At 42.5% G+C, this 26,818-nt stretch overlaps 1 protein-coding gene across 1 annotated transcript in view; it reads left to right on the top strand.

Moving 5' to 3' along the window:
* The window catches only part of PTPN13 (protein tyrosine phosphatase non-receptor type 13), a 121,065-nt gene that overhangs the window by 79,769 nt on the left and 14,478 nt on the right, over positions 1-26,818 (top strand). Inside the window, exons 22-37 of the mRNA XM_081021316.1 lie at positions 3,213-3,676; positions 5,815-5,943; positions 9,312-9,405; positions 9,834-9,919; positions 11,056-11,218; positions 13,556-13,770; positions 13,863-13,961; positions 15,479-15,843; positions 17,056-17,230; positions 19,375-19,533; positions 22,724-22,895; positions 22,991-23,201; positions 23,973-24,043; positions 24,592-24,653; positions 25,643-25,754; positions 26,406-26,540. Of these exons, the coding sequence (XP_080877442.1) occupies positions 3,213-3,676; positions 5,815-5,943; positions 9,312-9,405; positions 9,834-9,919; positions 11,056-11,218; positions 13,556-13,770; positions 13,863-13,961; positions 15,479-15,843; positions 17,056-17,230; positions 19,375-19,533; positions 22,724-22,895; positions 22,991-23,201; positions 23,973-24,043; positions 24,592-24,653; positions 25,643-25,754; positions 26,406-26,540 (2,712 nt within the window). The remainder of the gene's footprint in view (positions 1-3,212; positions 3,677-5,814; positions 5,944-9,311; positions 9,406-9,833; positions 9,920-11,055; positions 11,219-13,555; positions 13,771-13,862; positions 13,962-15,478; positions 15,844-17,055; positions 17,231-19,374; positions 19,534-22,723; positions 22,896-22,990; positions 23,202-23,972; positions 24,044-24,591; positions 24,654-25,642; positions 25,755-26,405; positions 26,541-26,818) is intronic.

Genomic DNA, 26,818 nt, shown 5'->3' with positions numbered 1-26,818 from the left:
GTGCTTGGAAACCACAGCACAAAGGGACTTGCTAACCCTATTCTTGCCAAAGCACAGAGCAGAGCTCTAGCAAAACTACTTTCTGCAGGGATCAGCTGTGTGATTGATCCAGCTATGTCTGTCACACCTGACATCACATATGATGTAGGTAGGCATGGTTCAGGGAAGACAGCCATGCTGGGCCAGATTTGACCCACTGGCCAGAAATTCCTCACCCCCCTGTCTTAGATAAATAGTTGGTGTAATTTGCAAATTCTGCTTAGTTTTTCTCCTTTCGTACATCTATACACAATAGCTCAACCCAGTTGCAGTTGTTCTTGTTGTTGCAATTAGAAAGTAATTTCCATGTTCCCCTTAAGGCAGGCACTGTTACGCAGCAGGTTTTAGCAGGAATTGGCTACACCTTCGGCCACATATCCAGGGGTTCTGCAACACTAAAACTTGCCAATTAATACCCAGCTAGCATAATTTATCATCCGATAAAATTAGCTTGTGGGTGGAAGGAAAGGGACAGCTTTGGAGCAAAGTTGCAGATCATTGGGGGTGGATGGAATTGATAAGCTGACATAGCTCATTATATCAGGGTTGTTTGTTTGTCTGTCTAAATATTTGTACCCTGCCTTTCAGCCCAGATAGGCCCACAAGGACACTTGCAGTCACTAAAAGCAGACAGTAAAATTCCAAAAGCAAAAGTCCAACAACTTATAAGTAGTAAAAGCAGAGAGCTAGGAGTCACCAAAAGGCTTCACATGAGGGGAATCCAGACTAAAGGCCTGTTGAAACAAAAATGTTTTTATAACCTGCTTAAAAAGGCCATTAAGGAAAGGGTCGGTTTGGCCTAAAGTTTCCTGACCTGGGTGCCAATTAGGGATGGAGGAGAAATTCAGGTCAATTTGCATTTAAAAGTGAACTTAACCTGATTCGCAGTTTCCAAAACAACGCACAAACTGAAATTTGACCATACTTCAAAATTTGCATTTCTTGGAATTTTGCAATGCAGTTCTCCAGCTAAGTAATTTGTACAAAGAAATGCATATACTAAAATGTGCATCTAATATATGCATCTAGTGAATCCGAGACCAGGGAGAAGAGTCGGTGGAAGAAGATTGGAAGAAATTTAAAGACTACTTACAGAAATATTGCAAAATAAATGAATGTTAGAATGATGTTGGATTGAAGTTAAGTGGTTTCTAGCTGTATAGGTACAAAAGAATATGGAAAAATTGGTTTTTAATTTGTAAAAATCTAATGTTACAATATATCAAGATTGAGGATTAGGATTAAAAAGGAGGGAAAGGAATTGTTGGATTAACAAATTGAATTGGAATACAAAAGAGGGAGGTATGAGGAGGTCAGGGAAACAAGGATATGAATGTAAGGCATGGAAAGATTGATCTATTTTTTTAAAGTGTTTTTTATTCTTTTATTCTGTATTTTGTATTTTGTATTTTTCTTGTATTTTTATTTCTGTCTTTTGCTTTTACTTTTCTTGTTTTTTATGTAACTCTTTTTTCTGAAATTTTAATAAATATCATTTTTTTAAAAATAGCATACAAAAATATTAGGGGAAATTGCTTTGGAAGAAACCACATGTATTAGGCAAAATTGCTTATAAAAATACAGGAGAAATCCACACAAAAGTGCTGGATCCACACACAAGGGCACTTCAAAAAGAAATTCGCAAACTGAAGCAGAAATGTGGAGAATTAAAACTTAAGACTGAAGAAAAAATTAAGAACTGAGAGAAAATGAAATTGACATGTTCATCCATCCCAGGGCTGATGCTGGGCCTTGAGATCCTTGCATCGGCCATGTTTGGTTGGAGTTCTGTCTTTCATTTGTTCTTTCATTTGTAAATCCTCTCAGCGTTACCTTTAATGCTAGCAGTTTGAGTACAGAAAGCTAAAAATGTAAGGTGAAACTGAGGCCCATATAGGCTTTTTGTACCTACACATTCCATCCTCGGACGAACCTTCCTTCGTCTCATCCTGATGCGTTGCGGTTCCAACATTTCCCTCATCAAGAAACCATTGCTCCCTGTTATATCTGAAGTGGGATTACCAAAATCAGAACAGATAATGATTTTAAATCCAGCTTCCAAGCATGATTTAGGATCTTGGTAATCAGATTCTCAGTTCAGATGTAATAGGAAATTGCATAAATGAAATGTATTTTATTTATTATTTATTAGCTTGTTCGCTTGAAATTTTATTTCCCACCTTTCACGACGCAGTGAAAACATACAATATAGAAAAATTTAAAACTAAATTAAACCTCCAAAACTTAAAATTTAAATCTCCAAAGGAAATAAAATATGAAACATCTGAGAAGCATTCCAGGTGCAAAGGCCTCATAAAATAAGACAGTTTTTACCAGTTGTCTGAAACTCAGTACGGTTGGCACGTTTCTGATTTCTTGTGGCCCATGTAGGGCTGAGACTGAAAGAGGGAAGGATTTGGCTGTAGGCTGGAGCACCCAGGCTCCAGACCTGAGCATATTTTGGATTATTAAGCTGAGATATGTATGTCTCAACTAACCAGTGTACAGTGGTACCTCTGGATGCGAACAGGATCCGTTCTGGGGCCCCACTTGCATCCTGAGTAGAACGCAACCCGCGCCTGCGCATACGCGGGCCGCGATTCGTCGCTTCTGTGCATGCGTGTGACGTCATTTTGAGCATCTGCGCATGCACGAGGGGCGAAACCCGGAAGTAACCCGTTCCATTACTTCCGGGTCGCTGCAGAGCGTAACCTGAAAACGCTCAACCTGAAGCATGTTTAACCCAAGGTATGACTACATTGTGGGACGTGGGTGGCGCTATGAGTTAAACCACAGAGCCTAGGACTTGCCGATCAGAAGGTCGGCGGTTCGAATCCCCGCGACAGGGTGAGCTCCCGTTGCTCGGTCCCTGCTCCTACCAACCTAGCAGTTTGAAAGCACGTCAAAGTGCAAGTAGATAAATAGGTACCGCTCCGGCGGGAAGGTAAACGGCGTTTCCGTGCACTGCTCTGGTTCTCCAGAAGCGGCTTAGTCATGCTGGCCACATGACCTGGAAACTGTACTCCGGCTCCCTCAGCCAGTAAAGCGAGATGAGCGCCACAACCCTAGAGTCAGTCACAACTGGACCTAATGGTCAGGGGTCCCTTTACCTTTACCACTGTATTAGGTTATTTAAATAATGCTTACTATTGGGAATTTCCCTTTCTCCGTAGCACCATCAAATCTCTTCAGTGGCACAAAGGGGTATTTTAAAAGGCTGCCACTGACACCAGACAATGAGACAGAGTCGTCTTCAGAGGAACACAACCGGCCGCTGAGCCAGCAGAGGCCTACCTCTGGGAGCTTATCTGGCCTTGGCTCAGGTAAACGGGACGGAAGCCTCAGCTCCCAAGACTCCAGGACCGAGAGCGCCAGCCTGTCCCAGAGCCAAACAAATGGTGGTTTTGGTAACCATATCGGCGACAAGCCGCAGCCGGAATACCAGAATTGCATCGATTCCCAGCTTGCCCTTTCCAAATTCAGCGAAAGAAGCGGAGCATCTTCGGAGGCAAACACAGCAAAGGCCAAAAAGTCTGGGACGGCGGAAACCGTGGAGTATTCTGACCGAGGAGATTCTGACATGGATGAAGCCACTTACTCCAGCAGCCAGGAACCAGCAACAGCGGCCGCCAAAAAGGCATAGTCCATTTCTATACCACTTTGCTTTGCTTTTACCTCCGTACCATCCACACCATACCTTTAAAGTGCCATGATGGTGCTTTAAACAGCCATGGTTTCCCCCCAAAGAATTCTGGGAACTGTTTTCTTAAGGGGCTGAGAATTGTTAGGAGACCCCTAGTTCCCTCACGGAGCTGCCGGTACCCAGAGTTCCTTGGGAAAGAGGATTAATTGCTCAACCTCTTCAAATGGGAGCTTTGTGAGGAGAGATGGGGTCTCCTAGGAACTCTTAGCTCTCTTAACACTTCCCAGGATTCCTTGGGGCAAGCCACAGTTGTGAAAATAGTATAAGAGTGCTTTCAATTCATGGTGTGGATGAGGTCTTATATAATTACTGGTTTGTTTCGAAATTAAAACAAGGGAGTGAGATGGACTGGGTGGGGATCGGCCACCAGCGCTTCCGTTGCTTAACCGCTCTGGCACCTTTTACTAACGCTTTGGGGGCTTATTTTCCCAAGGAGAAATTCCTTGCAAGCGTATATTAGCCTACGTGATCAGCAAAAGATAATACAAGAGCTTGGTTTTGGTTCCAAAAGAGCCCTCCGGAAAGCCCATTTCAGCACGCTTGCACTATTTATCATGAGGTTCCCCACTCCGGCAAATCCCCACCTGCCTGGGAAATGGACACTTGAGATGTCTCCGCTTATTGAGGTCTCTCTCTGTTGTGGGTATGAATCATTTTAACAGGAGGGTTGCTGGTAAACAGGACAGTGGCATGCTAAACGCTTTATAGAGAGTTTAGATGCTGTTTCAGGTGGTGGCGGCTGCCTTATGGGATAATCGTGGCGAATTCAGTAGGCCAAGACATGAGTCATTTATGCAACATTTATTTTCTCTCATTTTACTTCTCCCCCACCCACTTTGACTATTAGCCCTGCTGCAGTCCTATCAGGGTAATTTTTGTTGCCTCTATAAGTCACAGAATTTGTTTACAGGCAAGGACCGTTTTTCGTGATGGAGCTATATTCCATTCAGACATGAACACCCAAGGATGGAAAATCCATGTGGAGTGGGTGTGGTCTGGGCAAAGTCTTTCTTTGGGCAACATAGAGAATTTCTCCATCCCCAGTGTATGGCGTACCCCAGAGATCTCCTTGCTTTATGTCTCCTTCCTAGGGAGCAGAAATAGGAGTTTATTTACACGCGCTGTGGGTTAAACCACAGAGCCCAGGACTTGCCGATCAGAAGGTCGGTGGTTCGAATTCCCGCAGTGGGGTGAGCTACCGTTGCTCAGTCCCTGCTCCTGCCAACCTAGCAGTTCAAATGTATGTCAAAGTGCAAGTAGATAAATAGATACCGCTCCGGTGGGAAGGTAAACGGTGTTTCCGTGCACTGCTCTGGTTCGCCATGCTGGCCACATGACCCGGAAGCTGTACGCCGGCTCCCTCGGCCAATAAAGCGAGAAAAGCGCCGCAACCCCAGAGTCGGTCATGACTGGACCTAATGGTCAGGGGTCCCTTTACCTTTACCTTTACCTTTATTTCCCTCTTAGTCTGACCCTGGAATATCCCGCCCCCCTCGGCTCAAGGCAGTTTTCACAAAACACTTTTTTAATCCCATTTTAACATCCTTTATCCTACCCCTCCTGCTCCTTAGCCAAAACCTGCCCACCTGGAGCCTTCTGTGACAGGTTCACGTGAGGGTCCTGTAGGTCAGCTGACCGCTTGCTCAGGCACATAATGCTTTTGTAGATCAGCTGGCCACACATGACCGCATTATGCCGTGCAATTTTGGCCGTGTATCTGACCCAAGCAATTATTGGCATATTGATTCCTTTATTCTGGGAGATCTGTCACTGCAGACGCTTTGATCCATAACATCATGAATGTCGCCTGAAAGACTGCATCAAATGGTAGTTGCATTTGGATATATCTGCTTAGATTTCGAGAGTGCTTCCCTGTTTTTTATTTGCGTTGTGTTTGTGCATGTGTAAATATTTATGTACGTGTAATCTCATTTTATCCCTGTTTCAAACCTTTGGCTATCCCTGCTGAATATGTAATACAGTCCTAATCACAAATCACCTCTCTAACAGGGTATACTCTCTTTTTTTTGTCTTTTCCTCTCTCTCTGTTTTTTTGTCTGTTTTTTGTAAAGGAGCCTTACTTCATGAATTTGGCCAACTCAATGAATTCTAAAAAGTTTTCTTCACCGCCTCTTAAACCTGGAGATATCTTTGAGGTCGAACTGGCCAAAAATGATAACGGCTTGGGAATAAGTGTCACGGTACTGTTTGACAAGGTTTTTACCTGTTTTCTCTTTTTTTCTTCCACTCCAAGCGACCTGTTAAAAATGTATGGTTTACAGGGTAGCAGTGGACCTTAAAGAGGCACTGTCAAGTAGTTAAACCTGCTGCTAATATTTAACTTCTCTCAACAACTCTCAAGGCTGAGGTTCTGCGTGACATTACATGCAAAGGGGAAGGATTCAGGGCAAGTTCTGCACATCAAGAGAAACCCGAGTGTTGTGTTTTGTTCGGGGAAAAATGCACACACAGAGTGACTTGGTTCATACATTACAGTAAAGCAAACTCTGTTGTGCATCACATATTGTTGGACTCCAGCCTAGGTTTGGGGGAGCAATTCAACCAAGTTCTCAGTTAAAGGCAAACCTCCCTGTTTTCACTTTCCAAAATGATACAGGAGCCAAAATACAGCCATCCTTTGAAATTTACAGTTCCCCAACTTTTGAAATGCCATGTAATGTGTACAAAAACGCATACACTGGGGTGAAGTGTCCATAAAAATGTGTTTATTAGGGGAAATAACATTCCACATGCATTATTTGAGAGGAAATCGCCTTTCTAAAGCGTATACATTCAGCAAAAAATTATTCCAACATGTATATTAGGAGAAATTCTCACAAAAATAGTGGTGAAAGTTCATGATTTTTTTAAAAAATGCGAATTTATGTGGACAACTGAATTTAGGATTGGAAAATCAGAAACTGAGAAAAACCAAAATTGCCAGATTCTGGGATGATGGGAGTTGCTGTCCAACAACGTCTGGAGGACCACAAGTTTCCCACCCAGCATTATTGCCACATGCTCACGTAGGGTATCCACATTTTATGTATTTCCTGTGTGAAACCCCAGTATTTCCCACAGCACTCATGATGTGCAGAGCTCCCCTAATTCATGCGTAAACTACGACTGAGATCAGAATCGAGTTTCCTAACGTATTACTATGCGTACCATGAATGGAAGCAACAACAACAAAAATGCGTACTTTCCCTGCTTGTATTTATAACACTGCAGAATTGCAGTGGTGACTCTCCTTGTCCCTGCAGAAAGACTGCTGGAAATCAGTGAATTACCTCTCAAGCTTAACTCTTGACTTTGTATGTGGTTCTGTTGCCACTTATTGGCACCTGAGTCGATACAGCCTTGTCACACATCCTCTGAGCTCCCTCTGCTGGTTGCGAAGCAGAATACTACCGAATATTTATATTTATGCACAATTTCTCTGAGTTGTAACTCATGGATGCTTTTAAAGTGCTGAGGGAGGTGGCACAGCTGTGCTTTCTTTCACCTTATTCTTCCTCCATCCCTTCATTCGCGCAAACCCCCCACTCTGCCTGTTGTATCAAGCAGAATTTTAGTTGCACCCCACCCCAGTAAATTTGGGGAGGGGGCAGGAGGAACAGCGTAGAAGAACCTGCAATTGCATTGACTCTTGACTGCTCAGCATATTGACCATTTCTGCGTTAGAAGCTGGCAGCAGTAACCTCACTTTTTGGCATGCCTTTTCAATTTTATAAGAACGTAAGCTGAGTTCTGTACATGATCATTCGTACTTAATGGGCTGCAACTACTTGACAATGTCACTTTAAAGATAAAACTCCGAAAGCGGGTATACAATGCCGTGTCCTTGTGTTTATTGCTTTTTTGTGGGGGTGTCTGAAAGTGCTTTTTTAATGGCAATCTTCAGCTCACTTTCCAAAGATCAGATTGAAGGATTGCATCTCAGAATTTTGGAAAGCAGTTTGGACAAGGAGAGTTGAGTAAATGCAGATCACTAGAAGAGGTATTTGTGGCTCACCCAAGGAGATCAGCTCAGGCATATTCCCCAAGGCATTTGTCCAAATAATCTAGAGTTCTCATCCTTTTCAAAGTAAATCAGTTTGCCATAAAAATTAAAACACATTTCCTGCTTCCCTGTAACACACTTTAGAGTTGCACAGTATTGTGAGCACGTTGGTTGCAATTTCTAATCTGAAACAGAAAGCAAATGTGTTTTGCTGGCCCTGTACTAAATACTATCGGCTTGGAATCCTATTAACACCTACATAGGAGTGAACCTACTGAGCACAGAGAGATTTACTTCCAAGTAAGCATATGTAAGGGACGCGGGTGGTGCTCTGGGTTAAACCACAGAGCCTAGGACTTGCCGATCAGAAGGTCGGCGGTTCGAATCCCCACAATGGGGTGAGCTCCCGTTGCCCGGTCCCTGCTCCTGCCAACCTAGCAGTTCGAAAGCACATCAAAGTGCAAGTAGATAAATAGGTACTGCTCCAGCGGGAAGGTAAACGGCATTTCCGTGCACTGCTCTGGTTCTCCAGAAGCGGCTTAGTCATGCTGGCCACATGACCCGGAAGCTGTACGCCGGCTCCCTCGGCCAATAAAGCGAGATGAGTGCCGCAACCCCAGAGTCGGTCACGACTAGACCTAATGGTCAGGGGTCCCTTTACCTTTACCTTTAAGCATACATAAAATAAGGCTGCTAATTTGAAAGCATAGGAAGTGGACACTCTTAAGGAAGGAGTAGCCTTTTGCTGAAAGCAGAGATGGGGAACCTGTAGCCCTCCAGTTGTTACTGAGCTACACCTCCCATCGTCATTGACCCATGCTGGCTGGGTCAATGGGAATGGGAGGCCAACAATTCTGAAGAGCCTCAGATCCCTCCAGTTTAGGGATTCATAGACCCCTTCTTGCTCAAGAACCACGTTTCTTAAAGTGGACAGGTCCCCCCTCCCCCGATTGTGCTTTCTGCAATGTTGTGCAAAAAGAAATCCAACAATTGAGCTTTTCCCTTTTTGGAGATGCAGCAGTGGGGAAAGCTTCACCTGTTGGATTCTTGCCTGTTGTGCAGCAGTTAAAGGCACAGTAAACTTAGCAGGAAATGGTGACCAAACTGCAATTTCAGACATTAGAAGAAACCCACCACCTAGCCTACTGAAGTTTCATTTTTCCCCCCGACTCAGCTTTCCATAACTCAAGAAGAAGCAGTGCACCTTAGTTTTCCCCTCTCTGTGTCTGTCTGTATCTGAATGGCTGGACATGCATGATATACCCTCAGACTCATGCTTTGTTAACCTTCACAAATATTCTCAATAGTTCTGTTACCAGAACTTTAAACTAGAATTCTGTACCCAGAAGAAGCCTTGGGAACCATCTCTTTGCTTGCATGGGGCTCAAAAAAGAAAAGAAAAATAATAATTCCTTCTGGGTTTCATTTTTGGCTGCCGCTTGTCCTTGCTGATAGCCTGCATGAGTATGTTCTGGATTCCTTTAAGGGATTGGGTTGGTGCCTTTGGTTTCGGATATCTGACTTTCCATTAAGGTCGTAACTTTTGTCCAATTTATTAATCTGCAGGGTGGTGTCAACACGAACGTGAGACATGGAGGCCTGTATGTGAAAGCTGTTATTCCTAAGGGAGCAGCTGAAGCTGATGGTAGAATTCAAAAAGGCAAGTATAATTAACCTTTATTTTCACATTGGGGTTTTGCAGCTTCCTGAATAGCCGGGATTCTTGGAGAATATAAGAAAAGGGGGGCACTTAGCTGGGCCTATCAAGACCCTATCAGCCTCGGTAGCTGTTTAGGACGTCAGTGTACAGAGGCCACTTATTTCTGGAGATCAGATGCTGGGGACGGGGATGGCTGGTCAGATTCAGGTACATCTGGCTGCCCACTATTGGAAACAGGACACTGGTCTTGACGGACCCTTGAACTGACCGAGAAAGTTCTTTTCATGTTTTCATTCCGCTGGTGTTTTATCCTGCACAAGTCTATCTCGAATGGCTATTGACTGGAGCTGAGAGAGGAGATTTATTTTGTTGGGTTGTGCTTAGCCTCTGCTTATGGGATTCCTGTAACCCTTTGTTGTTGGTTCTAGGTGACCGTGTGCTTTCTGTCAATGGGGTTACTTTGGAAGGAGCTACCCATAAACAAGCTGTGGAAATCCTGAGGAATACCGGCCAGGTAGGAGGTTTACAGCCTTGTTTCTCTGGGGCCAATTCCTATGTTGCATTTCTAAGTTGCAGGAAGTTCCTGGGAGGAGGAACAACTATTGCTTCTGCCACCATCCACCAAGCCATTCTCAGTCATTGCAGAAGTGGCTTGCTTATTCTGACGGCCGCTGCTCTCCCCCGTGTGGCAAAAGCAGCAGCTGCCAGAGTATTCCCAGGAATCGTGGCTTTTGAAACGTTAGGCTGTGCTGCTGCTATCTTCAAAGATATGGTCAGGTATGTGGTGGCTCTTCCAGAACTGTGTGGCAAAGGTCAAGCTAATCCTGGGGCCGTCCACATATTCTGGCTGCTGCTGCAATGCAGGGATACTTCCTTATTTGAGGTTCCATACCCAGTAGTGATGTATGGAAGTGAGAGCTGGACCATAAAGAAGGCTGGTCGCCGAAGAATTGATGCTTTTGAATTCTGGTGCTGGAGGAGACTCTTGAGAGTCCCATGGACTGCAAGAAGATCAAACTGATCCATTCTAAAGGAAATCAGCCCTGAGTGCTCACTGGAAGGACAGATCCTGAAGCTGAGACTCCCAATACTTTGGCCACCTCATGAGAAGAGAAGACTCCCTGGCAAAGACCCTGAGGTTGGGAAAGATGGAGGGCACAAGGAGAAGGGGATGACAGAGGACAAGATGGTTGGACAGTGTTCTCGAAGCTACCAACATGAGTTTGACCAAACTGCGGGAGGCAGTGGAAGACAGGAGTGCCTGGCATGCTCTGGTCCATGGGATCATGAAGAGTCGGACACGACTAAACGACTAAACAACAACAACAACAACTGGCAGAGGCAAGACTCAAATGCAAGCATTCATTTCTTAGGAGATTCGCAACATGAATTGGTTATCCATTCAAGAAAATTATTCACAAATCATTTCATCTGCTGATACCTTCATCCAGGAGCTAGTCAGAAGAGTTGTGTCTTTTCCCATTTCCTAAAAGGAAACAATGGCATGGCGACACGCACCTCAGTAGTGGTGAGAGCATTCCACAGGTGTGGAATGCCAATGCTAAAAAGACCCTGGTGCTGCGTACTTCATCCTGTGCTGACCTTTTCTTTTATTTCCATGGCTAAGTGTCTATACGCTTGTTCCTGCAGGAGGTTCGCCTGGTGTTGGAAAAGGGCCAGCCTCCAGCCGCCAGAGTCCATGCTCCAGTTACGCCACAGTGCACACCTCCAAACCAGCCCAATCACAGTGGTGCCCCAGAAAGACCTGTGAAAAAAATGACACATGCCAGAGACTACAACTTTGTCACTGACGGTGAGATTCTGTCGGAATGCAAAGTGGGCTTGAGCCTCAATGGGTTATTTTTACCTCTAGAATGGCAGGCCAGTGGACCGAGACATAACATGACATTAGAACGACTGCAGTGTCAAGCCCTTTGAGTAGAATTCCCTGACTGATTGATTGATTGTATTTCTATTCCATTTCCAGTCAAATGAATACCAAAGTGGCTTACAAGCAACAAATAAATAACCGTAATAATAGAATAGAATATCACAAGTACAGTATGAATCATATCATATAATTAACAGATTATTATTAAAACCATTGCCATTTATAAAACACTATTAACAGATCAGTAACAATAGATAAATAAATAAGCTAATATCACACTTACAGTGGTACCTCGGTTTTTGAACATCTCAGAAGCCGAATGTTTTGGAACCTGAACTTTCAAAACCCGGAAGTAATTGCTTCCATTTTCAAACACGCCTCAGAAGTCAAACGGCTTCTGTATTTTTTAAAAAAATTCTCCATTGACTTTGCTGACCGCCTTTTGTGCCTCAGTTGTCAAACGTTTCGGAAGTCGCACAGTCTTCCAGAAAGGATTACATTTGACAGCCAAAGTACCACTGTTTATGATTAACAAATCACTATGGCATTTAGAATCAATATTAACAAAATAACTTAAAAAATCAACTGAACACTATTAAATTTACACACACACACACACACACACACACACACACTCACTCACTCCCCTTCTTCCAATGAATCATAATCTTTCACTCTATTCAGTTCATTAAAATAATAGTGGCCCTACAGGGCTGGTCCATGAGCTCAATTAAACCATTTGGACGAAACAGTAATGACCATAATTATTATTAGCCCGCTTCTCCTTCAAGCAAGAATCATCGCTTACTTGCTTACCTGACCTACCTGTTCTCTGTTTTCATCACTTCCAGTTCTCCTTTTCCCCCCCTTCCTATGCCCCCATTTGCACTGTACATTTAAAGCACTATGACACCACTTTAAACAGTCTCGCCTTCCCCCAAAGAATCTTGGGAACTCAATAATAATAATAATAATAATAATAATAATAATAATAATAATTTATTATTTATACTCCACCCATCTGGCTGGGTACCCCCAGCCACTCTGAGTAGCTCCCAACAGAATATTAAAAACACGATAAAACATCAAACATTAAAAACTTCCCTAAGCAGGGCTGCCTTCAGGTGTCTTCTAAAAGTCAGATAGTTGTTTATTTCCTTGACATCTGGTGGGAGGGCGTTCCACAGGGCGGGTGCCACTACCGAGAAGGCCCTCTGCCTGGTTCCCTGTAACTTGGCTTCTCGCAGTGAGGGAACCGCCAGAAGGCCCTCGGCGCTGGACCTCAGTGTCCTGGCTGAACGATGGGAGTAAGGGTTTGTTAAGGCTGCTGAGAGTTGTTAGGAGGCCCCTCTTCCCCTCACAGATCTACAATTCTCAAGAGTTCCCTGGGAAGGATTGATTGTTAAAGCACATTGTAGTTCTGTGGGGGAGACAGCAGACTTCTTAACAGCTCTCATCAACCTTTACAGAATTTCCAGTTGTCATTACTGATGTTCATTTCAATTTTCCTGCTTGAGGCTTTGTTGCCATTGGAAGTAAACCAGGCCCCTCGTGTGAAGAAAATAATTCCTATCTATTAGTGTGTTTATTCATATCCTGGGTTGTTCGGTTTGGTTTTTCGTTATCACTTGCCCTATGTTCCAGTGGAATTAAATTATGAAGGTTTGTATTTGTACCATTTCCCCCAGATTCAGTTATTGTTCACGTTTGACACCCTCCACTCTGCACTCTTCCACGTGGCTTGGACTGCGTCCACACCTATGTTTAAAGCACTATGGTACCACTTCAGCAGTCATAGCTTGCCCCCAGGGAATCTTGGGAAGCTACAGTTCCCAGAAAATTCTGAGGATTGCAGCTCTGTGAAGGTAATAATGGTCTAACAACTCTCAGCATCCTTAATAAACATCAGTTCCCAAGATTCTTTGGGTGAACCCATGGCTGTTAAAGTGGTATCACAGTGGCTTAAATGAATGGTGTAGAAATAGACTTGGCGTGTTAATTTCTGGAGTACTGGCTGCTTTCGCTTGACGGACAACTTGTCCCAAGTTTCTAACGAGTGGTATAAAAATGTTCTGTTCTCATACTTCTGCAGCAACCAGAGCATCTTAGGCTGCGTGAGTATCGATTTTTCTGCTTTCCTTTTGTTGTGGATGTGTACTTATGCATCTTGGTGCCTGAGGAGAGTGTTTGAAGCATGACCAGCGAGTGAGATCAGGCGTCTTCACGTGCCGCAATGACATTCGCATTTCTTTTCTGCAGACAACACGTTTGAGGTGAAGCTGGTGAAAAACAGCTCGGGCCTAGGCTTCAGTTTCTGTCGAGAGGACAGCGTTTCTCCAGAGCAGCCAGGTTCCAGCATAGTCAGGGTTAAAAAGCTCTTCCCAGGGCAACCGGCTGCAGAAAGCGGACAGATCGAGGTTGGGGACGTCATCCTGAAAGTGAACGGAGCGTCTCTAAAAGGACTGTCCCAACAGGTCAGCACCACTTTCTGTTCGCTTGTTTCAGTTGTAGACACACCTTCCTGTTCAGCGTTTGTGCCTGATTTTTGAATCTCTTCTACATCTAGGAAGTTATTTCAGCTCTTAGGGGAACATCTCCCGAAGTCACCCTTCTCCTCTGCAGGCCACTTCCTGGGATACTGCCCGAAATTGACCCTTCTCTGCTGGTAAGAATGGTAGCACATTGGATGTTATGAGTGACTTTTTATGAAAATGTGCATCCAAGATTCCATTACAGTGGTACCTCGGGTTACATACGCTTCAGGTTACAGACTCTGCCAACCCAGAAATATTACCTCGGGTTAAGAACTTTGTTTCAGGATGAGAACAGAAATCGTGCAGCGGTGGTGCGGTGGCAGCAGGAGGCCCCATTAGCTAAAGTGGTGCTTCAGGTTAAGAACAGTTTCAGGTTAAGAACAGACCTCTGGAACGAATTAAGTATGTAACCAGAGGTACCACTGTATTATTATTATTATTATTATTATTATTATTATTATTATTTGCATACCGTCCTTCATCCGTAGCTCTCAGGGTGGTTTCCAACATAAAATTACAATATAAAAAACACAAAATATAGAATAAAAACAAAAACAATAACAGACCAATAATCCCCTCCTCCTGCAATCACATTTAAAAGGGTATAGGGCAGGGATGTCCAAAGTCCATTTTGGGGGCCCAATCCTGCCCGTCAGTCACTTTAATCCGGCCCCTGTGGCAGTTTAACAACTTCAATCCTAAAAAAAAGCTCAGCAACTTCAATCCTAAAAAATGGTTAACAACTTTGGTCAGCCCCCACGGCCCTTCATTTCATCAAATCTGGCCCTCTTTGAAAAAATTTTGGACACCACTGGTATAGCGTGATAATCAGCCCAAGGCCTGGTTGAAGAGGAACATTTTTGCCGAAAGATGTATAACGAAGGCACCAGCCGAATCACCCTGGGGAGAGCATTCCTCAAATGGGGAGCCACTGCAGAAAAGGCCTGTTCCTGTGTTGCCATGAGACCTCCATGAGACCTCTCATGGAAGAGCCACTAGAAGAAGGGCCTTGGATGATGATCGCAAAGTCTGGGTTGGTTCATATGGGGAGAGGCGTTCCTTTTAAGCTTCACCCAAACAAAACGTATGCTTTCACTAATCTGGTGTAGGAGTCTAATAGCCTCCAAAGTACTTTATACAAACGGATTGAAGTTAAGCGGTTTCTAGCAGTAATGGTTAAAAGAATTGGAAAAATTGGTTTTTAATAGGTAAAAATTTAATGTTATAATATATTAAGATTAAAGATCAGGATTAAAAAGGAGGGAAAGGAATTGCTGGACTAACAAACTGAATTGGAATACAAAAGAGGGAGGTATTAGGAGGTCCGGGAAACAAGTAAATGTAAAAGAAGTGATGAAAAGATGGAATTGTTTTTAACTGTTTTTCCTTTTTCTTTTTTGTACTTTGTATTGTGTATTTTTCTTTTTATTGTTAATTTTTTTATTAATGTGATTCTTTTTCTGTGAAATTTTAATAAATATCATTTAAAAAAAACAAAACAAAGTACTTTATACAAACAATGAAAACCTGGGTGGGTCGGTGGGGGCGTACATGTGCATTACGCATGACAGTGACACCGGCTCTCTGAAACCACAGCCAACATGCTTGGTCCTGTTTCTGCCATACTTTCTTCTCCTTTTTCCTCCAGACTCCTATCCATTCCCCTCAGCAGATTTTCCCTGATGTCAGCAAAGGCAACCCTCAGCAACCTAACGGGGAGCAAGACGACAGCTCTGACGAAAACGAAGCCACGGACAAGGGCAGGAAGCGGATCAAGTCCCCCTCTCGAAGGGACAGCTACAGCGACAGCAGCGGGAGCGGTGGGGAGGAGCTTCCTGCGAATGCAGCCCAGATAGCGAGCACAAAGTGGAGCTCCGCCCTGTACCAAAACCCCAGCAAATCAGCAGCTGAGGCACCTAGTCCTTATGAAACGCCCTGCAGCCAAGAGGAAACGATTCGCACCATATATTGTGCTCCTCATGAGACACTAGGGAAACCAGAAACTGGGAACAGGCATGTGCTGTTGGCTCGTTTCGTTAAATTAATTTAGTCATATAGTTTGGTTTTTAACATGATAAGTTATGAGTCCTGCTAGACTCAAAGGGGGAAACCATGTTTGCTGTGCATCTAACATCCCCCATTCATGTCTAAAATGGGGTCTGAGGTGAAATCCTAATTTTTGCATCCGTTTCAGTTGGGGGTGGAATTGCAGTTGCAGCAAGAGAGCAACAAATGCCTTTCTTTCCTCCAAACCCTGTTCTGATAACTGAAAAGGGACTGACTTAAGAGAAAAATGCCTGGGCCGATTGACTGCAGAGAGGTAAACTCTAGGGTAGGGAGGGAGGAGAAATTTGACTCCATTTGCATCTGAAGGCAAGCTTACTAATTCATGCTTTCCAAAGCAACACATGAACCAAAACAAAGTCACCTTTCAAAATTCGGACCTCTGAATTTTGCAATGCAGGTCTCTGGCCAGGTAATGTGTCCAAAAGTACAATACTAGGGTAAATATAAAACATGTGTATTTGTGGAAATGACATACACAAATGCATTGCATTAGGGGGATATGGTTTACAAGAATGTGTGCATTTGGTAAAATTGCATATAGAGAAGTGTGTAATTTAGGGGTTATTTTCAGGAAAACGCTGGTGAATTTTCACAAGGACTGTTAAAAAATAAATTTGCAAACTGAAGTGGAAGTATGGAGAGCTGAACTTAAGACTGGAAAAGCTAGAAACTGAGAGAAACCAAAATTGACATATTCACTAAACCCTAGCCTAGAGGGTTCAGCTCCCTTCACCCACACACCACTTTTGATTGAAAAATAATGTCCCAGTCCTGCTTTCCATGCAGAGCACTGACTTTCCATGCAGAGGGTCCTGAGTTCAATCCCTGGCATCTCTAGGTATGGCTGGGAGAGACCCCTGCCCAGTCAATGCAGACAGCACTGTGCTAAATGGATAATGGTCTGGCTCCTACATTCCCATGTAGGTGAACAGGGCAAACACATGGCTACAATGTGGCTACCTCCATCTCCTCTGCTTTGGCCGTGTGGATAGTCTTTTAAACCAGTGAACTGCCCTGAGGATCCCATTTCAGAATCAAGAGATGGGTTAAAAATATAATCAATAAATTGCCACCGTTGCAATTTCAACCCTCCTCCAGAGGCATTGGAGCCAACCTAAATTTTGATTCCTTTCTTGTCTTCTTTTCCTTTTCCTTTAGTAACCCACCGTCTCTTCTCCCAATGGATTTGCCACCAATATCAAGATGTCGAACCTTCACATCTGGTTCAGCGGACGAGAAATACAGCTGCTCCGTCTCTGAGCTCGTGGCAGCGCCAGGAGGCCTTGCGTCGCTTTTGAGCCAGCTTGAAAAACACGCCGATGAATATGAACCAGTAATGTCCCACTTTTCCTTCTCAGTAGTTTGGGGGAGGGGGTTGCGTGTTTTTTTAGGTTTGTGCAAACACAGCAAAACGCTACAGTTTACCCGGTTGCAGCCCAGTGGACTTTTGCTCCGTCTGTGCCAATTTGCAGATCAGAACTCTACCCTACTTCATTCTGTGTGGACTGTACCATGTTGTTTTATTTTTATTGAAACACTCTGCTGCTGCTCTGGTCAGTTGGGACCTCCCCTACCCCATCGCAGATGCTTTTAGGTAAAAGTGAAAACACCGGGTGATCCAAACAGGGATGTTTCCTTGCCTATTGGCTCTAATTTTCAAATTTAAAAAGAAATACCTGCAAGTAGATTTCAAATGAGCTCCAGGTTTAAACTGCGGAAGCTATTTTTAGTGCATCCACTTAGAAACTGCCCAAAAGACACCTTGTGACATGCATACCTGACCTCAATTATCTCCTCCTTTGTGTCATGCTGTCTTGAATTATCCTTGTGTATTGGGGACGAGTGGATCAGTCTATTTCTGTCCCATGTCAGTTTTGGTTTTTTAAAAAAATAATATTTATTACTTTTATAGATTACAAAAAGGGAAGAAAAAAACAGAAAAAAGACAAAGGAGGAAAGCAAAAAGAAAAAAAAACAATACAGTACAGTATATAGACAATGCAAAACACAACCTAAACTCAAAACTAAACACATTAAACTAAACTAAACAAACCCCACTCCCTAACCTTAACCCTAAATAAAACGAAACAAAAACAATTTAAAAACATACATCATCCCTTTTCTGTACTCTATCTTTCATTCCCTTGTTTCCTCGACCTCCTCTCACCTCCCTTTTTGTATTCCACTTCTATTAATTGTTTCAGCAAATCCTTTCCATCTTTCTCCATTTTCTATCATATTGTAAATAACGTATTTTTTAACCTTATTTTCCATTAAAACTAAAATACTTATATATGCTTAACTCCTTATAGCATTTCTGCTAAGCCCATAAAAAATAATTCCACCATTTTTCTATCACTCATTAGTTTTACCATATGTCTATATATAAACTTTAAATTTTCCAATCTTCTTCCACCATCTCCTCTCCCTGGTTTCAGATTCTGCCAGTCCTTTCCGTCAACTCCATGAAGTCCATCAACCTGGTGATCTTATGTCCGAGGCTCTTAACTCTTTTCCAAGTCCCTTCTGCAGGTCTTCTTCATTTTCTTTAATGCTAAAGAGCAAATCTCGGGGAAACTCCAACCTGTCAATCCTTTTCTTCCTTCTGAACAGATCAGCCAAATTTCCATAGTTGAAGCTATAGTCCATAAAGTATTTCAGGGCATATTTCAAGATTCCTCCAAATCCAAAGGCCCCCAAAACTTCAATCTCCTCCAGGCCCGAGTCCATGTCCCAAAAGTCAGTTAATCCCTGCATAGAGGGATCTTTCCAACTTTCCTTCTTTAGTCCAAGCCGGGATCCATTCCTCAAAGTCTGACTTTTCCTAGATTCAATCATAAAAAGCCTCAACTTATAGTCCTCAATTTGCTTCTGTAAAGCCACGGATCCCGCTTGTGTTACTTTATGTTCAACAACAGCAGCTTTCTCCTTCTCCTCCTTCTCCTCCACCATTTGTCCTGCCAAAATGGATTCCTGTACCAAGTCCTGAATCCCATGTCAGTTTTGCACATGTTCATTCATAGATCTTCTCCATCCTGTTTCCATACATTAATCTGCAATTTTTTAAAGAATCCAGACAGAAATCCATATTTAAAAATATTGGTTGGTGTACACATTGATTAACATGACTAAGTTAGAGCCATTCGTTTCAGTGGGTATTCTCTGATTAAAACTAAGTTGAATACCGTCCATTTTTTCTCAATTGGCATATTTCTAAACATGCTTTATTCTTAAAATATACTGTTTTTAAAACGTGGCAGGACAACTGCATTGCAAAATTCAGAGGAAAATCCAAGGGAGAGTTCTGTTCTGATCTGCACGTTAGTCCAGGAGGTGCAAATTGGTTTGTTCGCAGAAATTGCATTCCTCAAATACCACCACACAGATAGATAACACATGCAGATCTATGTAGCTGTGTATGTGTATTGTGTTGCTAGTTCTCAGTCTGAAACATGCTGAAAATGTGCTTCCTTCCAGGAGGTGGAGCTCCATGTTGTCCTGACTAAATCAGAGAAGGGTAGCCTTGGTTTCACTGTGACCAAAGGCAATGATAACGTTGGCTGTTACATCCATGACGTCGTTCAAGACCCTGCCAAAAGTGATGGGAGGTTACAACCCGGAGATCGACTGATCAAGGTGAGTTGGAATGAAGCAGAAGAAGGAGGACCACTTGGTTTGTTTCCTGTTATGTTGAAAAACAAATCCACAAAGGGTCCAGAGGATGGCAACACGAGAAAAGTGGCTCCCCATTTGTGGAATACTCTCCCCAGGGAGACTCACCTGGCGCCTTCATTACATATCTTTAGGTGCCAGGCAAAAGCATTCCTCTTGTTATTATGTTCTGTGTCTTCTATTTTTTCCTTAAATACTCTATTAATCTATTTATACTTAATTCCTTATAACATTTCTACTAAAGCCATATAACTTCATTCCAACATTTTTCTAACATTCATTAATTTTACAGTATTTCTGTAAATAGTCTTTAAACTTTTTCCAGTCTTCTTCCACCGACTCTTCTCCCTGGTCTCGGATTCTGCCAGTCATTTCCGCCAGTTCCATATAGTCCATCAACTTCATCTGCCATTCTTCCCTGGTGGGTAAATCTTGTGTCTTCCAATACTTCGCGATGAGTATTCTTGCTGCTGTTATTGCATACATAAAAAAAGTTCTATCCTTTTTTGGCACCAATTGACCGACCATGCCCAGGAGAAAGGCCTCTGGTTTCTTCAGGAAGGTATATTTGAGTACCTTTTTCATTTCATTATAAATCATCTCCCAGAATGCCTTAATCTTTGGGCATGTCCACCAAAGGTGAAAGAATGTACCTTCAGTCTCATTACATTTCCAACATTTATTATCGGGCAAATGGTAAATTTTTGCAAGCTTGACTGGTGTCATGTACCACCTATAAATCATTTTCATTAAATTTTCTCTTAAAGCATTACATGCCGTAAATTTCATACCTGTGGTCCATAACTGTTCCCAGTCAGCCATCATTATATTATGTCCTACATCTTGTGCCCATTTAATCATAGCTGATTTCACCATTTCATCCTGAGTGTTCCATTTCAACAGCAAGTTATACATTCTTGACAAATTCTTAATTTTTGGATCTAACAATTCTGTTTCCAATTCTGATTTTTCCACCTGGAAACCAACTTTTTTGTCCAAATTGTATGCCTCCATTATTTGGGAATAATGGAACAATCTCGCAATTTGTTTTTCAATTTTTCAAAGCTCTGCAATTTTATTCTGTCTCCATCTTGTTCCAAAATTTCCCAATATTTTGGCCATTTGGCCTCCATATTGAGCTTTTTTTGTGCCTTCGCTTCCATTGGTGACAACCATCTTGGGGTTTTCTTTTCTAACAAATCCTTATATCGTATCCAAACATTAAACAATGTTTTTCTAACAATATGATTTTTAAACGCTTTATGTGCTTTTACCTTATCGTACCACAAATATGCATGCCAGCCAAATGCATTATTGAAGCCTTCTAGATCCAACACATCAATGTTTTCAAGAAGCAGCCATTCTCTCAGCCAGCAAAAAGCAGCTGTTTCATAATAAAGTTTAAGGTCTGGCAGGGCAAATCCACTTCTTTCTTTGGCGTCAGTTAATATCTTAAATTTTATTCGAGGCTTCTTGCCCTGCCAAACAAATCTGGAAATATCTTTCTGCCACTTCTTGAAACAGTCCATCTTATCCAAAATTTGCAATGTTTGAAACAAAAACAACATCCTTGGCAACATATTCATTTTTATCACAGCAATTCGGCCTAACAATGGTAACTTCAAATTTGTCCATATTTCTAAATCCTTTTTAACTTCGATCCAACATTTTTCATAATTATCCTTAAATAAATTCACATTTTTAGCAGTCATGTTAACCCCTAAATATTTCACTTTCTTAACCAATGTTAGTCCTATCTCCTCCTGAAACTTCTCTCTCTCATTCACAGTTAAGTTTTTCTCTAAAACCTTAGTTTTCATCTTGTTCAACTTAAAACCTGCTACCTGTCCAAATTCTTGAATCAGCTCCAATACCCTTTTAGTACTAGATTCTGGCTCCTGTAAAGTCAATACTAAGACATCAGCAAATGCTTTCAGTTTTACTGTTTAGCTCCCACTTGTATACCTTTAACCTCTTGATCCTTTCTAATCATGTTTAACAAAACCTCAAGGACCGATATAAAGAGCAATGGAGAAATTGGGCAGCCTTGTCGTGTCCCTTTCTCAATTTTAAACTCTTCTGTCACTACATTGTTCACAATTAATTTTGCCTTTTGTTCTGAATAAATTGCACCTATACCATTTTCAAAACCTTGACCTTCATCCTTGCGCAGGGGCCAAAGCATTTAGACTTTCTCAAGGTGATTTGCCTCTATGCATTTTTTATATTATCCTTCTGAGTTCTTGCTTTGATGTTGGTTTTTATTATGTATTATTTGGTGCTGTTACATACTATTTAGTGCTGTGCACCTTTTCTCTAATTTTGCTTCTTGCAAGTTACAGTACTTTGAATGTGTTTTATGAGGAAAAAATGGGATATAAATTAACTGATTTTCACCGGGAAGATGCTAGTATCCTAATTCATACTGTTTGTAGTTCCTTCTTCCAATCTTCAGTGTTTGTATCTTGCGCTGTGTGTGTGTGTGTGTGTGTGTGTGTGTGTGTGTGTGTGATTACCTCACCTGAAGGGGTCCTTGTGCAAATTCCATGTGTTTTTGTAAACAGCTTTGAATCTACAATCAAGTGGTATATAAAATTTGTGAAATAAGTAAATAAATAAAATGTCTGCCCCCTCTCCCCCACCCTCCAATCACCATGACAGGCATCTGAAGAAGTGTGCATGCACACGAAAGCTTATACCAAGAACAAATTTAGTTGGTCTCTAAGGTGCCCACCTAGCAGTTCGAAAGCACCCTTAAGTGCAAGTAGATAAATAGGTACCGCTTTATAGCGGGAAGGTAAACGGCGTTTCCGTGTGCTGCGCTGGTGCTGGCTCGCCAGAGCAGCTTTGTCACGCTGGCCACATGACCCGGAAGTGTCTCCGGACAGCGCTGGCCCCTGGCCTCTTAAGTGAGATGGGCGCACAACCCTAGAGTCGGACACGACTGGCCCGTACGGGCAGGGGTACCTTTACCTTAAGGTGCTACTGGACATTTTTTTTTTAATATATTTATATTTCAACCATGACAGGCATTCATACGTTTTGCCAGCAAATAATAGTGTCAGACAATCATTTCACTGTCTGAAAATGCTACTTAGGTTGTTTAAATTATTGCCGCATCTCAGATCTCTCTCTTTGATATTCATCTTCACAGGTTAATGATACAGATGTCACTAACATGAGCCACACAGATGCTGTCAGTTTCCTCCGAGCTGCTCCAAAGACAGTCAGGCTGGTGCTTGGGCGTGTTTTGGAGTCGCCCAAGTTTCCCATGCTGCCGCATCTACTGCCTGACATTCACTTGACATGCCATAAGGAAGAACTGGGTAATCCAAACTTTCGTGACCTCTGCCCATCCGTCCTCTTCTGTTTACAAAAGCAAAATATGTATGATGCTATTTCTTCTCCTTTTCCCCTCCAGGCATCTCCCTTGCAGGTGGTCACGACAGCCTTTATCAAGTGTTATACATTAGCGATATCGCTCCAAAATCTGCCGCAGCCGTAGAGGGGACTCTTCGTGCCTTGGATGTCATCCATTACATTAATGGGATCAGCACCCAGGGCATGACTTTGAAAGAGGCAAAGAGGATGCTGGAGATGTCGCTTCCAACAGTGGTGTTGAAAGGAACAAGGTACTTCCTAGGAATGGCTAAATGCTGTACTATTTATTTTCTTTATTTCTGCTTTTCTTCCATGATGCAGCTCAAGGTGGCCTACATGCAGTCTTCCTTCCAGGCACCTAACAAGAGCCCGGTCAGCTTAATTTCAGTAATGTACCATAGATTCCGGCGTATTAGGCAACTGGGAGTATAAGACGACCCCCCAAATTGGCGGTCTTATATGCGGCAGTGGGCGGCGGGCTCCACGCCAGGAGGAAGATGCCCAGCGAAGCTGCCCAGCGGTGCTAAGCCGGCTTCACTGGGCAGCTTCCTGGAGCAGAGCAGAGCCCGCTGCCCAGCAAACCCATACCCGGCGTATAAGATGACCCCCTGACTTTTTGGAGGATTTTCTGGGGTTAAAAAGTCGTCTTATACGCCAGAATCTACGGTACATATATTTTGGGCTCAGATTAAGACATGCTGAGGCCTTAAACTGTGTCAAGTTTCAGAGGCCCCATAACACAATGCCTCTTTTTTGTAGTGCTAAGAGAAAAGGGTAACGAAAATAAGATTAACCAAGTTTCATATTTGCGTATGTACCAGAACATAGGCAAGGATGCAACTAGAAGCGAACAATCAAATTAAAGCATGTTTATTGAAAGTTTTGGTCAATCCAGCACAGAGATCACATGTGATCCCAGTTAATAAGGTGGTGAAGAATTGCACGTCTTGACTACAGACAGATATCAGGTATATTTTGAACCGTTTGTACAAACTGTGTTTAAGAGTTTCTTATTTTCTCAGGGATGGCCATCCAGTGTTTCCAAGGTCCAAAGGCCCCGATAATTCAAGTCCAAGGTCAATAAAGCATAATGGTAAGGGCATAAATGTATTCAAGTTTTACAAGCTGATTTCCTATTGTGCTGTGTACAGTTTCTCAAAAGTGGCAACAAGAGAATGGGCCTTATCTGTGGTGGGTCCCTTGATTGTGGAATGCTCTGCTCAGAGAGGCGCCATCATTACATGTCTTTAGGCGCCAGGCAAAAACATTCCTCTTTACCCAAGCCTATGGCTATTAAATAGTCTATGACTTGTGAAAATGCGGGGGGGTGAAAGAGTGTTATTATGATGACTATTTGCTTTCTATTTTTGTTATGTTTTTATCATTGGTGCTCTGTAATGCGTTTTTAATGATGTACACCGATCACTGGGATCTTCTGATAAAGGGTGGTATTTAAATTGATATTATTATTATTATTATTATTATTATTATTAGCAGCTGCAACAACAACATCCTCGAAATTATATTTAAGAAAGAAAAATAACTTTTAATTGCAAGATGGCTAAATTTGAAGTTATAATTTGATACATATCGGTTTGTTGGAAAATAACAAATCATGCAATTTCTACACTCTTCTTGTAGGTCATTTACTTGGAGACCCCTATGGCAAAGCAGAAATAGGACCTGAGGCATATGCACCGAAAGTAAGTAACTGAGAACAGTTACTCTCTCCCCTTGTTGCTGCAGCAGGAGGAATTGTGCCGCACAATGAAATGTTTGTGTTTTAAAGGGGAACAGCTTTGCGCAGGGAAAATTTACATCAGTGGTGATCTTGGCTCTTCACATGGTCTTCAGCTTGTCAACAGCTGGAGCTGGATCCAGCAGATTTCCTTCCTTTTGAAGAAAGGGTATTCTTCTGGCAGATGAAATCTGTTTCTGACAGAGGAGATTATTTCTGCCAATGGGAGAAAACCTTCCCATCCAGCGTTTTTGACTGTTCAGTTATTAATAAATATTAAATACCCAGTATTTAAGCAGAAGTAGACATGTGTCAGATAATGCCATTTACTGGATTTTTTAAAAATATTAGATTAGTCAAGTTTTGAAGTGCCTGGAAAAGTTTATTTAAAATTTGCATATTTGATGATATCAGACTAGCCTCCTTCCTCTGACTTTCTGTAAGCCGATTCAATCAATTGTTTAGCGCTACCTAAAAGTGCAGCTTCCCTTATTTCTTTGTACTGTCCCTGCTTTTGAATTCAGAGAGAAACCATAGTCGACTCTTAGGCCTGAACTAGGCAGGTTTTACCTGCAAACCAGAACTGGAAACCACTATCAAACCATGGTTCCCAATTCTGGTTTGTGGATATAGGCTATGGTTTGTACGAACCACAGTTTGCCTAGTTCAGATGTTAATAGCAAACCATTTTCAATTGGTCAGTCAGCAAGTCAGGGTGGGTAATGGAGCATGTGATTGGAGAAAGGTTCCTTCATGTAATGCCAAACCATGGTTTGGCGCTGTCTGAACCACGTCTTACCTAGTTAGACGATGAGATGGATTGAATCTGGGGCCTTCTGCGAGCTACGCATGTGCTCCAGCAGTGAGCTGCATACTTCCCTGAATTGTGGGGCCAAAACACTTAAACCCAAGTGCTTAAAGAGAAAACTGATTTATGATTCTTGGTTTTGTTAGGTTAATGGTGAAATGAACAACAGCCACTATCCAAAAGGGCCAGGGAATGTCACCGTATCTAAAGACATTAGTAGTCAGGCCTCAGATTTTTCCAGCTACAGTAACAACTCAGGTAAGGATGACAAAGTGGGACATTTCTGTATCTCTCTCTTACAAAAGCTTTTAGGAATGCTCTGAAACAGTAAAATGAAGGAGGGTGCTGTGCCTAAGTATTCTAAGTTGTATTGTCCGGCTTCAGTGTACTGTTCTTGAACAATAATGTTGTTAGAACTGTATATTTATTTGGATGCTATTCAACCAAGTCTTATTTAGCGTTGACCCGTTGAACTTAATCAGTATGGCTAAGTTAGGTCCATGATTTTCAATGGGTTTACCACCCAAAGTGCTGTGATGTTTTGCTGTGAACAGGCCTCTTCCTCAAGGAGCTTACGATACAGATTTCCAGATTACACCAGAGGAAGGGTGTGGGAAACATGGAGAAACAGAGACAAGGGTAAATTAGATGAACGCAAGCAATGGTAGCTGAGTAAACTTGCGTAGATTGCACAGTCCTATCATGATTTCCTTCTTTTCCGAGGAAGGGGAGGGGAGAGTGAATCTGCTTGCTTCTTTTTCAAGGATTACCTAGCACTGAGAAACAAAGAAGAGATTATCTACAAATTGTATTGCCTTTCAGCAAGGGGAGCGGGGCTTTGCAACTCCACATGTTCCTCATTTTCTTCTCCCTGTCAGCAACAGCTATGTGACATTGTTTTATTTAAAGCAGAGGTGCAAGACGATGATTCTTACGATGTGGACGATCACAATGAAGTCATTCAGTACCTTTTAGATGTTGTAGATGAAGAAGCCCAGAACCTGCTAAACCGTAGTAACGCCGCATCTGGGAACCACCTGCCAGGTACAGTCAAATGAGCCATCGGTGAAAAAAATCCCACCAATAAGAGACCATTCCAGAGTTGATGTACTTCACAAGATTGAATTTTATTAGGCCTGCAACTCATTTCTTACTAGGTCGTCGCTATCTGTGATGCAAATGCCTTGTTAGTGCTAATTCGGTCTGCACGCTCATTAACTTCCAGGGAAGCTTTCTCAGCCAGAAGTTGCTGATAAGCATTGCTTAACCGTTGGCAAAATCGTTGATCTTTAACAGTTGCAGAGTTCTGTCTGATGTAGTTT

Source organism: Podarcis pityusensis (genome assembly GCF_964106645.2).
Source record: "Podarcis pityusensis genome assembly, chromosome: 9".
NCBI classification, from domain to species: Eukaryota; Metazoa; Chordata; class Lepidosauria; order Squamata; family Lacertidae; genus Podarcis; species Podarcis pityusensis.
The sequence above is the reverse complement of the archived record's forward strand: the minus strand, read 5'-3'. Positions and strand labels throughout refer to the sequence as shown.